The 16454-nt window shown below is 35.6% G+C and overlaps 1 protein-coding gene across 2 annotated transcripts in view; it reads right to left on the reverse strand.

The window, feature by feature from the left end:
• Positions 1–14997, reverse strand: part of LOC113237501 (low-density lipoprotein receptor-related protein 2-like) — a 78996-nt gene extending 63999 nt beyond the window's left edge. For both annotated transcript variants that reach the window (XM_026473999.1, XM_026473998.1), the window contains exon 1: positions 14834–14997. In XM_026473999.1, the coding sequence (XP_026329784.1) occupies positions 14834–14890 (57 nt within the window). In that variant the 5' untranslated portion in view covers positions 14891–14997. The remainder of the gene's footprint in view (positions 1–14833) is intronic.
• Positions 14998–16454: the final 1457 nt, after the last annotated feature.

Below are 16454 nucleotides of genomic sequence, written 5' to 3' on the forward strand. Positions count from 1 at the left end.
CAGTCCTGGCGAGAGATGTCGCTATTCACTGTATTAATTAAATTTTTATTGAATTGATATTCAACCATTTTTTGTGAAACTACTCCACTAGTTTGTTATAATTATTAATACAAAGATCGAACACTCAGAAAAAAATCCTTCGATCTGGTCGGACAAGGTCTTAGCGATTTAAAGCGCTGAGTGGCACTGCAACTGTTATGGACAGGCGTGTCGCTTACCAAGAGGTGCACAACTTGTTTGTCACGACACTTGGTGTAATGAAAAAAACTTGATCCGGCACAGATTGCCGAAACCTGTCATGTAATGTTCAGAGGCTTAATTCATGAAGTCAACTAATAAAAACTGTCATCGGATATTACTCTAAGTTTTCATTGACTTATTGGACCGTAGTAAAGTCTAGGTAGTTTACATTTCTCTCGCATTATCAGCGGCGCTAGCGCACGACCGAGCACATTGGAAATATAGCCCGCAGTTTGTACCGAAAAATTGCCTCCACTTTCGCCGTATCAGTGCTTATGGACGATTTATTTTAACACTGAGCGGTGAAATTGTGAGATCGTGCTTGAGCTTAGTCAAAAACGCCATGATGTTAGTATTTATTATGAATAAAATGATTTTGCCAGTTCAGTTACAATGGTAACACAAAACATCAGCGTTTTTACATATGGTAGTTAAGAATTTGAACTTGTTTATGGTATGATATTTGTATTTCACTAGTATGCTTATTTAGGTATGCTTACTTAGGTACGTCTATTTTCATAGACGTACCTAAGTAAGTTTTAACATGTGAATATGCAGGGAGGGTTCGAAATTATCAAAATTACAAACAATGAGAAAACTAAATTAACACGAAGAAAAGTTTTCGGTTTGGTTGTGGCTTGTTTTTAACCGACTTCGCTAACCGACTGTAATTTTTTTTTGTATGTATTGATAATGACTACGATTTGTGATCGGATTTTAATGGTTCTTTTGGAAAGAGGGTACCTCACTAGTGGCCCTATTTAAATTTTAAGAAAATATTCCGCCTCTAAGGGAGGCATGAGGGGATGAAACCGGTTTCGCGCACTTTCCGATAACCGATTTCAATAAAACTTGGCAAATAGATATAATTCTACAAACTTTTGAGGACGGTTTTTTTAGTATACTGAGATTGTCATTTGACACTTGTGTATACGTCTCTGATACAAACACATGACACGACATTGCTGGGGGTAGCATTTTGATGTTCCAATTAATTTTATAAATATCAAAATCAATTAATTATCAAGGTATATTTATCACGATAATTCGTAATCGTAATTATAATTGTCAATGCTAATTATCACTTCAAATCCTGCTATTAAGCAAAAGGAATTGAAACAATTTTTTCGTGTCTTTCTAAATCGCGTAGATATATTTGTTATTTTTTTGTTAATAACTTTTCGGTATTTTTACTAGTACCATGATCACGACTAATTGAAAAAGTAACATCAATGCCATTGTGCAGCAATCGCGTAAACCTAAGAACTCCCATACGTTAAGTAAGCGGTTAAAGAAGATCGCAAAGTTACCCCTTAGAAGGAAGCACAATATTATCCAACACAATATGCAACGTCAACGTTATTATATATAGGAAAAGCTACATCCAGTACGATTTTATTGCTTTGTAATATTGATATCTCCTGAGGGCACGCACCCTCCCGTCTAGACCGCCCCCGACCGACTTATTGAAAAACATACGCAATGAAAACCTTGGGTAAACAACTTTCTTGAAGATTCATATTGAACTTTCACTTCCTGTTTCCTTAATTTACTTTTAACTTGTTTGTTTAATTAGCTACGATTAATTTGTTTTAACCAAGTGTCTCCTTTCACTTGTCCTTTAGCGCACAATTACATTGAGAAAATAAATTGATGAAAGGTTTTACACTTCTCTTCAATGGTAATAATAACTTTGAGAGCACTAATCGTACATTTTGTCAATTAGCTAATACCTGTAAAAATGTAAATTGTTCGAGCACTTTACAGTGGTGTGATTAACAAATATAGATTTAAAGTTTTTACAGTCAGTGTTTTTTTTATTTTGGATGCGAAAAATCACATTTAAAAGCGATACCTCGCTTCTTTACTTTCTAAAGACCTGCACTTCAGAAAGTAAATAAGGTACAGATTACCTAATTTAAAAGCAAATATAATATGCAGGTACACAAAGTGCAACACAAATGTTCGACCATATTTTAGCTGATGATTTTACTCGTAACGAACCGCATTAATAAAAAAATTATATAATAAGTATGAAAAATTCGCGAAACAAACGTTTTGTTTGACCGCGTACCTTGTATGGGTCATATTTTGTAATATTACTATGTAAACATATATTTTTATTCAAAATCGATACATATGATCAGCTAAAAATGAATTTGTACTTATAGGAAATGAAACTATTTTTTCGGATTTATTTATTTATTATTTATTTATTGCATCACGTTTCAGAGTAAAGTACAGTATTTTCTAAACGGGAAACATTCCAATAGGCTCTAACCCCTGTCGAAGCGTTAAACCTAATCTTTTTTCTCCGAATGCATCGATCTGACGTCGAGTCTTTAATTGGGTATTAACGCTAATACCTCTCTGCTACGGACCTCTGCTAAGTCAATAAATAATGTTGATAGCGCCAATAATTATTATGATCGACAGGCATTTCTACAACTGCATTGCTAACGAAAATCGGAGAAAATATGTAATTTACATGTCACATGCTTCACTTATTCGACACTCTTTATAAATTTGTCATCAGTTAAAGTTAATTGATGTTGCATGTTTGATTCATTTATAAAAATTGCAAACGTCACAGTTGATCGAAATATCTACGTCGAGACCTGTTTGGTAATTATTAATACAAAGATCGAACATTAACAAAAAATTCCTTCGATCCGGCTGGATTCGAACCAACGTTTTCCAGCAAACCGTGGCAGACGCTATGTCAACTAAGCTGTTTGGTAAATCAGCGATGACAAATTTATATGTTTGAATTAATTTCTGCTCCTTGCTAGGGGTGCTTCAATTGTGTTGCGGCCACGTCCTACAGTCGGATTACAAATATTATAGAAACGATGTAATTCGGACAGTGATTTATAGAGCGGGGGTGGCTGCCACCCTCACGAGGGGTATTGCCCACCGCGTATTACAAACAACATTGATTTCTGGAAATGCGAAACAATTTTGAATTGTGACATGCACTATTTGATAGATACATGTATCTATAAGCAAACACTTTTGTTTGTGATTCATTCATTTTTGTTTTACTCTCATTTAAAATACCGTAAGTAAATAACAGTGCTTTTAAAAGAGTAAGTATCTAATGAAAATATTAATTCCAGAATTTATGTAAAGCAATCTCATCTCCTTTTCAATAAAACCCTTTGCATTGCTCGGTAAAAGCGAATACAGGTAAAAAGTTCATTTTAAAAGTATATCACGAAGCCTCACAGCGCATTCATAACACTTTTATTTTATGATGATCGTGATAAGCCAAGTTAAAATTTTGTTTAGGCATGTCATTCCGTGTTTTCCCTGAAGTCACGAGAAATCTCTTTTATGTATAACAATAACGGTTTAATAGAAATCCTGAGTAAGGCGTATAACACGCGGGCGCGGTGCATCGCCGCGGGAACCGCCGTAGCATTCGCCGCGGATTTATTTTCTACGAGGTTGTATCGAACACAAGCATTGCAATGTCGCGCAATGAGGCAGCGCCGGGGCCGCCGCGGTTTGCACGGCAGCGCGGTGCCATAGAAATATACTCGTAACTCAGCCAAGCGGCATACCATGCTAGTGTGTTATACGCCTAACTGTAACTGTTTTCGCGCTGCTGTCTAAATCTTTTGTTTGATATGTGTGTTAATTAAAAATATCCTGATCAGTTAGAGTGATGTGATAGTGGTAAGTAGACCACGATCTGACGGATATGGCCCGCGGATCGGGTCAGCTGGGGCAAGTTTTTGCTTGTCTAGCTTGTCGGTGGTAATACCCACTTAATTGAATTAAACGATTGACCGCCGCTCGTGAGAAGATAATCTAGATGCTGAAGACAGCTCTCCGCTTGTCGGCATAATTCCCTGACCGAACATATTTTCTCGTGTAGATATAACATAATATTAAAGGATTTTCTATTACAATGAAAAACTATAAATTAAGTACCGTTAGAACTAACAGAAATCATTGTCCGCTCTGCTCATAACGTGTTTTATACGACCATTTAACCAAGCAACCGCAAAGCGCATACATATCAGTTATATTTCAACAACAATGGCAAACGAAATGCTAAGCTTAATACATTTTGATTACAGCATTTTAGTACCGAATTATATATTTTAAGATACAAGGTGGAATAAAAATTGACCACGTACATATTTCTGCAGGTAACCGGCTTCATCTGGCGACGAAGTTTAGCAGAAACAATAATTCTTATTTTTTTTAAATTAAATGGACTTCCTCTTGACCACTACCTAAGCTGGAGCAAGATAGGATCTACGATGGAAGGAGGGTCGCCCTTAAAGATACGCGGGTTGAATGTGCTCTGAAGAACTATGAAGTTTAGATTCGAACTTACCGTCGCCAATAAGGCTTTGCGTTCTACCGAATCAAGAGCCTCAAGTGATACTTCGCTGAGCCATTCCATAGGTGACTACAATACTCCATGCACGATCAACTTGTGCTTTGTACAGAGTAAAGAGCTGTCCAGGCCTGAAATGTCGCTTAACCCTGTTAAGGATACCTAGTTCTTTGACTGCAATTTGTGCTTTAGATGCGATATTAGTGCCTAAGTTTAGGTCTGCGCCCAATGTTATGCCAAGGAACTCCGGGCTGTCGGTAACAGGAACATGACATACCCCGAAAAGTGGGAATCAGATCAAATTGACTCCTTTTAGCGGAAAATACTCAGGCCTGCGCTTTGTTGACGTTGAAATTGACCAGATTGTGATCTCTCCACTGAGACCAGACTTAAGGTCAAGTTCGTCCGCTCCACCAAGGCTTCTCTCTCTACGAACGAATAACTACTCTTTTGTCTTTTGCTCTGGACAGATATCTATATACAACATTTCGATGGATCGCGTACGATTTCTTTCTTTTTTTATAATACCAAGTGACGGGACGAATGAGTCGTACGCCTGGTGGTAAGCGACACGCACATCCGTAGCACTTGCAGTGCACCTCAGAGCTATAAATCGCAAAAGTTTAAGGGGCAATGTCGTTGCGCCCGCCTTCACCTTGAGACATAAATTGACAAGTCCCCTGTGCCAGTAGTTTCACTAGCAGTTTTAAATTATAGGTTAACATGATTACGATTGCTAGTTGAAATATGAACGGACATTTTTGTTACACCCACAACAATATACATATATTACAAATACAAATTTGGCGTTGCCTTACATACAATCGCACGAACAATTTGCACAATGAAGCACTTATAATCGCAAACATTAACATACTTTAAGTTCCATATTTAGGTATATCGGGCTTCGCAACAAAAACATAATATAACGATCGACTTAATAATTTGTCTGACATGAGAACTAGGTGCTTGAGTGTACGAATGTGGATCAGGTGCTAACGATGAGAGAAAAGCAGACAAAATATACTTAAGAGTTTATTACTCAATGTTAGTCATTTATAAAAGTAGAGATACGACTGTTACCCAAAACAACGAGAGAATAACACAATATATCATAAAAAGGTTAAATTAAGAATTCATATGCAAATAGCTCAGACGATGGAAAATCATAGTCTAAGGAAAATAATTAAAGGTCGTAAATTTTAAAATATTATTTTATGCATATATTTTTTTTTTATTTAAAATATTATATTATGTTATAAGCCTATATTTATGTACAGTATTTTATATGTTGTATGTATTTATAATATTTATGTAAGTATCGGTGCTTATTGAATTTAGCTGTTAATTCATAATATCGTCGCCTTACTTTCTCAAACTCGTATCTTAAAAAACAAAGTAACTGAAATGCAAAAAAACGCATTGTATTGTATATATATATATATATATTTGCAGGACTATTTCACATCAAATTTCCTTCATATTCACACACTGGTTTTTACCTATTCTTAAAGTAAAGCATACAAATTAACATCCTTGATAAGAAATTTAAAATATATGGAAATTCTTGCCATCCTGAATAATCCCTCTTTATAAGTGTTTGAGAGTTTGATTTTTCCCTCTTTCTATCTTTCACGCTATTGACGGCTTATTACTTCTGCCCTCACTGCCTTGGGATGGCTGGAAGAGATCTCTTTTAGAGAAGAGTCCACATTTTGCTCGCTTTTTATATAATTTTAATAATATTTCTTTTTGTTTATTTGGTATAATAAATTATATTACGATTCGTTCTTAGTTTTCTTGTTTTCTATCTACTATACACTCGGAATGACCTAATACAATTTAATATTTTTAAGAGGAGCTCGACTGCGATCTCCTTGTATCGTCCAAGGGAAATACTGCCACCTTACTTGTTTCTGCCGCTAAGCATGTGTATAATGTAAGCATTAGAGTGTTTCGGTTTTCAAGTGTAAGGGTCCAGGTGTAATTACAGACGTGGTTGTCAACTTATGTCTCAGGGTGAAGGGCAGTGGCAGTGCCCCTGAGAACTTTGTGGTTTAACGATCTGAGTGGCACTAGAACTGTTATGGATAAGCGTGTCACTTACCACCAGGCGTTCGCCTAGTTTGTCCCGTTGCGAGGTATCATAGATAAAAAAATAAAACAATATGACAATAGACTTTGAGAATTACTTGTCCATGATTTTTTTCTCATTTTGAAAATTTGTCCCAAAATATATGTATAACGTATTTTTTAAATGTTATACACATTGTATGTGTTATTTTTATTAATATACAGTGTAGGTAAGAAAATATACCTTTACAACCTCTTAAAGATGAATACGCATGTTTTATAATTGTACACGATAACTGATGTTATATAATTGTTATTTCGTGCAGTATAAAAATTCCGTAACTAGAATTCTACTCCTACGATGACTGCATTATTTGCACTTATTTACTAAATACTTGATAAAAACAAATGACAGCCGTTCATAACATCTTTTATCCAATCGTTTGTACCGAACAGTATACCATTATTATAATATTTTGGTACTATCAATAGTTCAAACTCTGCTAGGATTTTTTATTGTTAAGTCTACAATGAATCGGAAGAGATTGATTGTAAACATCATGTCACCATAAGTCTGTAAATATAGGAAATGAAATAGCAAACAGGTATCACCATGCAACTTGTAAAGAGCTCAAAACGTTGGTTTGATTGAAAAAAAAACAAATATAAATAAGGTGGTGGCGTCAGTGACGGACAAGCAACACTGTTTGAGATTAAAAAAAAATCATTTCTAATAAAATTTAGGACATTTTCTATCATAACACGTTTCTTACTGGTAAGTGTCAATTGGGTGTTCATTATTGGTGAGTGTCAATTACTGGTTAGTTGATAAGTGGATTTTTGGTGTTCATTACGGGAGATTTAGAGAAATTTTAGTTTAGGTTGTTTTTTAGTAATAATTATAATAGCTTTATTATGAAATGTACTATAGGATAAACTTTTTTGAGGATTATATTTCTTAAGTAAACTAATCACTATTGATATATGTTTGAAAACAAAAAACATATTTCAAATTTAAAGACACACTTCCCTTAAAATGACGATCATTGGTGCCATCACCATACGTAATCTAGATCTGAAAAAATAGTGTAATTTCAAATGTGTAGCAACCGCAAAAACCTGACAAGTAATAGTATGGGATAAGTAGACGACCTCGGTGCGGGCCTCAGGTGCGATACCCAGTAGGACCGATTTGGGAAGTTAAGTTTTCTAAAGTGGTTCTGGTCTGGGTGTTCTGGGATGTGCCCCAGAGTGAATACCGTTGCTCTGGTACGCATAGTACAGGGAATTCCCTTGTTTGAGACCAGGAAATTGGTGTGGTTATCTGGCACAATATTACAATATCAAAAGTTAGTCCTGTATCGTAAAACTAGTGTACATAGACGTTTGGCTAAATTATTTTCTATTCTACGTTTTTTTTAAGCAATTCTTTTTTCTGCTTTTCATACGGGTCAAGTTATTTCGATATGACATGCTGTATTTATGTAATCTGTCACATCTTCTACATAAAAAAATGACAACTTGACACAGTTCTTAGGTTTTCGCGATTGTTAGACATAAGAAATGAAACTTCTTTTTCGGATCTGAATCGCATATACATATACATGTTTTTATGTATATGTTTTCGTGTATATAAGTTTTTTCAAACAAATCAACGTTTGTTTGATGTCAGCCGTGACCATGGGACCTGTAAATAGCCCGATACGTTGGTTTGTTTGAAAAAACAAATATATGCGAATTAGATCCGAAAAAATTGTTTCATTTCCAATATTGACACAGTCCACATTACAAGGGCTTGTTTTAAACATCCCAATGAAATGAGAATGTTTGGTGATAGTGTAATGCACTTATATGGATCGATAGGGCACGCAGGTCGTAGGCACGGCGACCCACCATTGACGGCACGCAACGGTACCGCGACCATGCCTGGACAGGCTTGTTAGTTATGCATTCTCAACCAGTTGATGCAGGACGCAATATGAACATGTTAGATTCTAATATATATTTAGATTCTTATAGATTATGATTAGATTCCCAGATCTATGGTACATTTCGGACCCTGAGTGTAATAAGGCCACATCTGCCAAATAACAACTTTAAGAAAACAAAAAAAATCAAGTGTGCGATTTTTTCCTACCTTGGTATTTATATATATATACATATATATGTTTATAATAGTAAGTGACGGGACGAACAAGTCGTGCGCCTAATGGTAAGCTACACGCCTGTTTATAACAGTTGCAGTGCCACTCAGCTCTTTAAATCACAAAGATCTCAGTCGCACTACTTCTGCGCCTGAGATCTTTGTGATTGCCTGAGGCATAAGTTGATAAGTCCCATGTGCCTGTATTTTTACCAGCACCCTTACCCTTCAAAACCGAAACACAGCAATGGTGACATTGCTGCTTGGCGGTAGAATAAGGTGGCATTACTTCCATAGACGAACTCTTTGACAAGGAGTTCTACTGCTACTAATATAACAAAAGTTTGATAGTTCACGCCACCTACTCTAGCGATGTTTCTTCAGGAGTTTGACGGACTCTCTATACAGGGTTATTTTTAAAATACCAACATAGTCTCTGGACGATTATTACTAACATCATAGACAACAACTTTTGTTACACGACTTTTATTAATTCATCAGATTTTACTTTCATACAAAAATAAATAGATTTAAATAGATCGCTCTAAACGGCAATAACTCTTTGCAGGACGGGGGTGGGAGTCGTCGTGAAGCACGCTTGCATGTTTGAAATTATTCTACCAAATACAAATCTAAAAAGTGTCAAATAGTAACAACAAAAAGGTAAACGTTTATTTTTGATAAATTTATTATGTTTTCTAAAAACTCATGGAACAAAAGTTGTTGTTTGTGATGTTAGTAATGAAGTCCTGGGAGGTTGTTAATATTTTAAAAATAATCCTGTATATCGCCTGTTTAAAGGTAAAACCACATAAGTGACATTTTCTACAAAAATCTTTATGTAGCTATTGTAAGGAAATCACTATCTTTCTGCGGGTGAAACTCAATAACAAAAAAGCTATAAACTCAATAAGTTTTATTTTCCGAAAGATGGGGATTTTCATACAACAGGTACAACATAATTTGGGGATTTTTTGTGGATTTGTGGAATGTCACTTAAGTGGTTATACCTTTAAGCAGACGATATTATACATTATATTTTCCCGTCTCTTGCCAAGCGACATACGTGACCTCTCCATCATGGCGACAACTGTCCATTTCCCCATATTTTTGAGTTCAACTAATACGATTTACGTCTCTATCATAATAAGTTGACGATTCGAAGATCGTGCTTAGGCGCGTGTCCAAGTAAATGACTTTTATTTTCTTGGTTTGTCGTGATAGTGCATCACGCAGGCGCAATGCGAGAAGGCAACTTCACAATCGAAAAGTTTTTATCAACTTTCTCTGACGTGCAGGTTTCTTTTTCATTTCCTCTGGATGATTAGCAATCTTTTGTCATATTTATATGAAGACAAACAACAATTTGGACAATAATAGGCTTGATTTAATAAATTCTGTTAATTTGGAAAATAAACAAAAGACTACACAATGAGTCTGAACTTTGATAACCGTTAATAGCAGTAATCATTGCCGTAATTTCATATATTAACATTTGAACATAACCATGTTAATGTGTAACGAACGGTTTAACCGGTTTGTTTCAATTTACCGCACGTTACATGGGCAATATTAGTCTCCACAACTAAACGACCTGAACTTTCTTCGATTCTGTCTAACTTGCCCAATATTACATTCGATGAATCACCAAAAATAATTTATCACCACGGAAACAATTTCCCAATTTCGACGGTATAATATACCACGTGCCAACGGGACTATGGACCTATTGACCATAATGTACTGACTACGAAAATGGTTTTAGCAGGCAATCAACGCGTTGAGGAATTGATTTTGACCGCAAAACATATGCCTTGAGAATATAATACACTAAATGTAGGTACTTGTACTTTCGTTTTGTAGTTTAATAAACATTTCTTTCAGTGGGCAATAAAGATTATTGTTTCCGCTTCTTTAATTTACAAGCGATTCTGCAACCGTTATAGAACATTTATATTTCCTTGTGTTGTATATAGGTTCCATTCTAACTACATTCATAACATCCGTATGTCATTTGAAACTCGTCGGCATAATTTGCTGAGTTATGTATTATCATAAAGGCTAATCGTTTGTGAACATTCAATGTTTTAAAACATCATTTGTACAACATAAAATTTATCAATTTTGAAAAAATTGCAAACAAACAAACATCAATGTACACATTAATATTGGTAAATGTAAAAACATATTCAAAGTCTAGGTGCACATCTAAGATGTTTAATAGGACAAAAATAATTACCAGGAAGAAAAGTATCGTCACTATTTATTAACAACTTTAATTGACCACACAAAGACCGGAACTAAGTAACCTGAATTGAACAAAACATACCCAGTTACCTATAAAATCTTATTACAAACAGCTTTGATAAATTGGTTAGATATTTATGCACTATACGCTCATTAAAAGCCTTATTATACTATTAACAATATGTAAGCTTTGCGTTGTCATTTTCTGAGTACAAAAACTATTATTGATTAAACGTAAAAGTCTCACAGCCGGGCAAAGGCCCCCTTCTTTTTCGATTGAGCCCAGTTTTAGGAAACATCTGGTCAGTCCTTGAAAAAGGAGTCCAAATTTTGGCCCACAACTCGCTCGGCATGTGGCATCTTTACTCGAACATATCCTATTGCGCGATTTATTGCGTTATAATAAAGTAAGTGTAATCTTTTACATCACAAAATAATGATTAACGGATAATTAACTTCTTATTGTCGATTAGATGAAGTCTGTATTTGTCTTCTTGTAGATTTTGTGCAAGAAAAACTTGCCCATCTCACAATGAAGGTAAACAATGATATTTTTCACAAACGATGAGGTAATGCAATGTTAATTACTAATCACTGTAATCTAAGATCGTTTTAGAAGTTGCTATTGAACTCCTATTATATTATGTGTCTTTGCTTTTAATATCTACACACCGGCACACTGTCAATAATGTTCTATGATAAATATTTACTGCCGATGTAAAGTACAATAAAAAAGCAGGGACTAGGGTGTGGATGCACAAGATTATGTGAAAGATCAACAAACTCATCTTAAGATGGTTTTTTGTTGACATTTCTAACTAGGTACTTAGGGACAACGGGCTCTACGTTACTTCGTAAACTCTTTATAACTCTCTGACACTATCAGTTGTATCTTAAATTGGATAACGTTCAGGAAAAAAGCAATCTAATTTGTGAAAAAAGTGTGCTATTATGTAACTTTAATTGGATTAGGTCGTTGACATCGAGCAGCGGCAAGCACACATGACATTATATGGTTTTTGCCGTTTTTTGCTAATCACTTTCTCACTATGTTCATAGAGGCAACGATGCGCGTGATTCGCAATGATTTATCTATCTAATATGGTATGTCACGCATCAGTTATTAAACAAGGTTAAAAAGAGACTTGTTAAACATATTTAAATTCTTTGAAATTAGCCCAAAGATATATTTTATTGAGTGGGTCTAACAATAAAGAAAGAAGCAGTAGAGCTCCTTGTGAAAGAGCTCATCCAGGGAAGTACTGCCACTTTACCTATTTCTGCCGCCAAGCAGTAATGCGAGCATTACGGTTTTGAAGGGTACTGGTGAAATTAAACACATGGGACATGTGTTAGGGCGACGCGCGCAATGGCAGTGCCCCTCAGATCTTTACGATCTAAAGCCCTGAATGACACTGTAGGTACTATGAACAAGCGTGTCGCTTACGAGCAGGCGCACATTTGTTCGTCCCGTCACTTTAATGGTATGGTACATAAAAAAGAAAAAATGCGCGTCAGTTGTATTCATTTCTTGTTAACGCGCAACTAATCTGCAAGTATAGATTTGTTAATTGCGATAAAAGACTATAAAATTTGCTCCACTTCGTAAAGTGAATGACTCGTGTCTATAATTTGTATATTTGTGAAAGTGGAACATAGTGGACTTTTGTTTCTTCATTAATTGCCAGCACTTCTGCAAATTAACACCTGTCCCGATAAATTTCTGCTTCTCCATTAACTACCAAGATAACAAGGATACTGTTTAAAAGAGCAAATATTGTTTTCTGAAAGCATTTCCTGTTTAGATAAACTAAATGAATAAAATAAATATTTCACGGTTACCACCTCTCATGGAGAGCCTCGTTTTCTCGTCTGCCACCTATATTGCATAAAATAAGCTCATATAATATCAGTCTTGGTTTGACACGTGGTTTTTTTTTTCTACTTTTGCACAAATGTGGTCAGACCTTTAATTTTACACTCAAAAAAACATTAGTTAGAATCTTTTGTGTGAAAATAGAACAGAAAATGAAATGTTTAGAGAAATGAACATTAAAGAGATACGAAAACGGTTTGGTTGTTTACTTTGGCTATTAAAAAGTAATTTCATTTCGTGAAACATTGAAAGCGTCGAACAAATGATCTGGTAAAATTTCCGAACTTGATTCGTCTCGGAATGGAAGAGATTCACTTAATGTTAACAGCGGGGGTTTTATTGAATCGGCAATGAGAGATGCAACAAAAACAAAGAAAAGCGAGGTAATTGAGCGTATTTGCTCCCGGTATTCCCTAATTACCAGAGACTATTCCCACGCGCCAGCCACTGTGACTATATAGATGGATTCTTCCAATGCAATCATTCTTATGTAACTTTAATCAAAATTCCGTGCATCGCAGCAGGCGGGCACCGAACAAACTGACCGTAATGGATATGTCTCGGTAACTGTTTGTATGGCAACATTGGACCTGGTTCATTGAATTAAACATCAATTCAAAATTATACTACAGTCAAAGTGTCAAGATCTTTTGATGTTATGCACGGATTTAGGTTTCGAAATCGAAATCAAGAAGTTTGTTTTATTAAATGTAGATATTCCTGTAAGAAGAAATTCATTTACGTAAGATTGTTACAATTAGGTTTCGATATTGAGGTTAAATGTTTAAGCAAAATTCAAAAACTCATTTTTGTTCTACTTTAAATATACCGCTCACTCCAAATACTAGTTAGAAACAATTTTATGTTGCCGACTCTATCATTGAAGTAGACTATCATTTTGCATGTAACGAGCGGACTTTATCCCAATTATGCTACGCAAAATTCTACTTCTCGTGAAGAATCGGTTTTTAATCAAGTAGCAATCTCGAGACCGCGCATGCCGAGACGGCTTTCAATAGGCACCATGTGAACCAGAGCTAGTAATTGGGTGCACCCGACCGGCGCTAGTGGGTAATTGATATGGCAAGCTAGCGGTTCTCGATCGGCGTATGCATCTGGGAACGCCCTTCGATGTATATGGCATTTCGATCCGCAAGTTCATCGTTGCGGCAATCGGACTCTCCGCTTCTGGGCGAAGATCGATTCGGTCTCCCGTGCCCGATGTTGCAATGGTTACAGTTACTGGACGCGATGTTTATCGTATGTTAATGGTTCTAAACGCTCGCGCCATGCCTTGTACAGGTTAACACATGGTTAATGCCTTCGTCTATTAATATAAATCACAAACTCCATTGCTTCGTAATATTTAAGAAGCCATAAAATTTAACTAGAACTTGTTTGTGCTGCACGCAATCATAGCGAAGCCCACATTACTTCATGGAATATGTAATTGTATTTAATTTAACCTTTTAATGTGTAAGTAAAATATATAATTATTGTTGGTAATTAAGCATAATTACTCGTAGATATTAGTGATTTCACTAAATATCGACATATTGTATAAACCTCTCCAATGAACTTCCTGAATAAATGAGAGTGAAGTTTATGTGAGTTGTATCTCAAATTACATTTTTCAAGTTATTTCCACGATATGCGGTAAGCCACGGAACAAAAAAATTGTTTATATTTACATTATGTATTAATTAATAAGATATTGGTTAATTGATAAGAAATTGCATACGTTGGAATGTTTTTCTTTACTTGGGTCCCTTTTTATAACCTACCTATGTTATTATGGTATAGTACGTACTAACCCACTTTTGGTATTTAAAAAGTAACTCCTTATTTGGTGCTATCAAAATATCTAAGAAGGAAAAATAAAATAAACAAGAACGCTTACCAAAACAATATTAATTACGATGAGCCATCGCAAAGTTTTAAAACAAATTGATGCCATTTTAATGTTTTTCACGATTTACACATAAAACTTTAGTTTATTGTAAAGCTGTTTGCTATGAAAATTCGCGGTCGCGTGGGTTTCCCGCCAAGTGTAGAGCTGTGAATGCACCCAACGCACGACTGGTAGGCAACGCTTTACCCGCCAAACTGAAGCAACGCAAAGCACCGTGAGACTGAGAGCTTCGCGAACCGTCGTTGAATGGCCCACTCCAAAGAGGGAGCAAGGGAGGGACGCTCTCGTAGGGGAAACCGCCAACCGCCTCCGGTAATTCACTAAGAAAAGTTATTTGCTGGCTCGCATCACTGGGATCCGCAATAATAGAAAAGTAAAAACGATTTTTATATCGTAAGAAGCTTTAAAATCACATCGCACCCTCTTTTTATTACTTTAAATCAAGTTTCCTTTTTAAAAGTAGGTAAGGAATGTGTTTTAGATTGATAAGTTAGGTTAAGAAAACAGGTCTGTTATTTTTTATTCGATTTCCTACAAACGTTTACTATAGATCCCTAACTTCAATGCTTTTTAGTTTGCAAATGAAGTTGAAAAGTGTGAATTCCCAAAAACAATACGATATCCGTTCCATGGTATAGGTCAGCTGGGCAACGTTAATATTCTGAAACCGAGAAGCAGGAAATATATTTTCGCACGTATGGCGACAGTGGGGCCATCTCAATCGGAGGTGTTTTAAAATGGTTGAGTGGCGCGGACTTTCGCGGCATTACATTCCTGATTTTCGACCCAACAAGAAAAAAAAGAATAATAGGCTTTACGATTACGTTTCCCTTACCAGTTAAACAACTAACTATAACTAACAACGTAACTATTAAAACATTAGCAAATTTGTCCACATATGATTTGAAAAACCTAAGGGGTACAGGCTTTTGAACACAGCGCTTCTCGGAAGACTAAGATCAGAATTAATTTAGAAAAGTTCAATTCCTAATTTTGGTCCTGCCGGGAATCGAACCCAGGACCTCCACATCCAGCGCCCACAATATAAACAGTTAGGCCAACAAAGGCCGTCAAAGGCCGTCAAAAGGTATTACATCCAATGAAGATCAATGCATTTTTAATTTCACTCCACGTATAACTTGGTACAATTTCCAATACTGTTCCAGACCTATTCATATTTAATTCGTTTCAGCTTCATAAATATTTCAAGTTGAGCTTCCAAACAATCTCAGAGGAGTCAATCCACTTCATAGTCAATTTAATAATTTGCTAGCTTCAAATTGGCGCTGCAAGTTTTATTGCATTTTTCGCTTGGCTGATCTTCGATTAAATGATTAAGTCTAGACTTCGAGATTGGAGATGTTAATCTCCTACTATCTAAGCGCATAAGTACGTGCTTAACTTCAATAAAATGAATTTCTCTGATATCGTTATGTAGATACAAACTCATATCGACTAGTCATGGTCGAGACTACATGCATACTATTATTCATTATGTGCTCCAGCGACAATTTTAAACATGACTCTACTCTTGGTACAGGTAACTGTTAAAGAACGCGTACTATTTTTAAATAGTTTTCTATTTTTAGTTGTTTAATCTTTTCTTGAC

Source organism: Hyposmocoma kahamanoa, unplaced genomic scaffold (assembly GCF_003589595.1).
Source record: "Hyposmocoma kahamanoa isolate Upper Pololo Valley unplaced genomic scaffold, ASM358959v1 93, whole genome shotgun sequence".
NCBI classification, from domain to species: Eukaryota; Metazoa; Arthropoda; class Insecta; order Lepidoptera; family Cosmopterigidae; genus Hyposmocoma; species Hyposmocoma kahamanoa.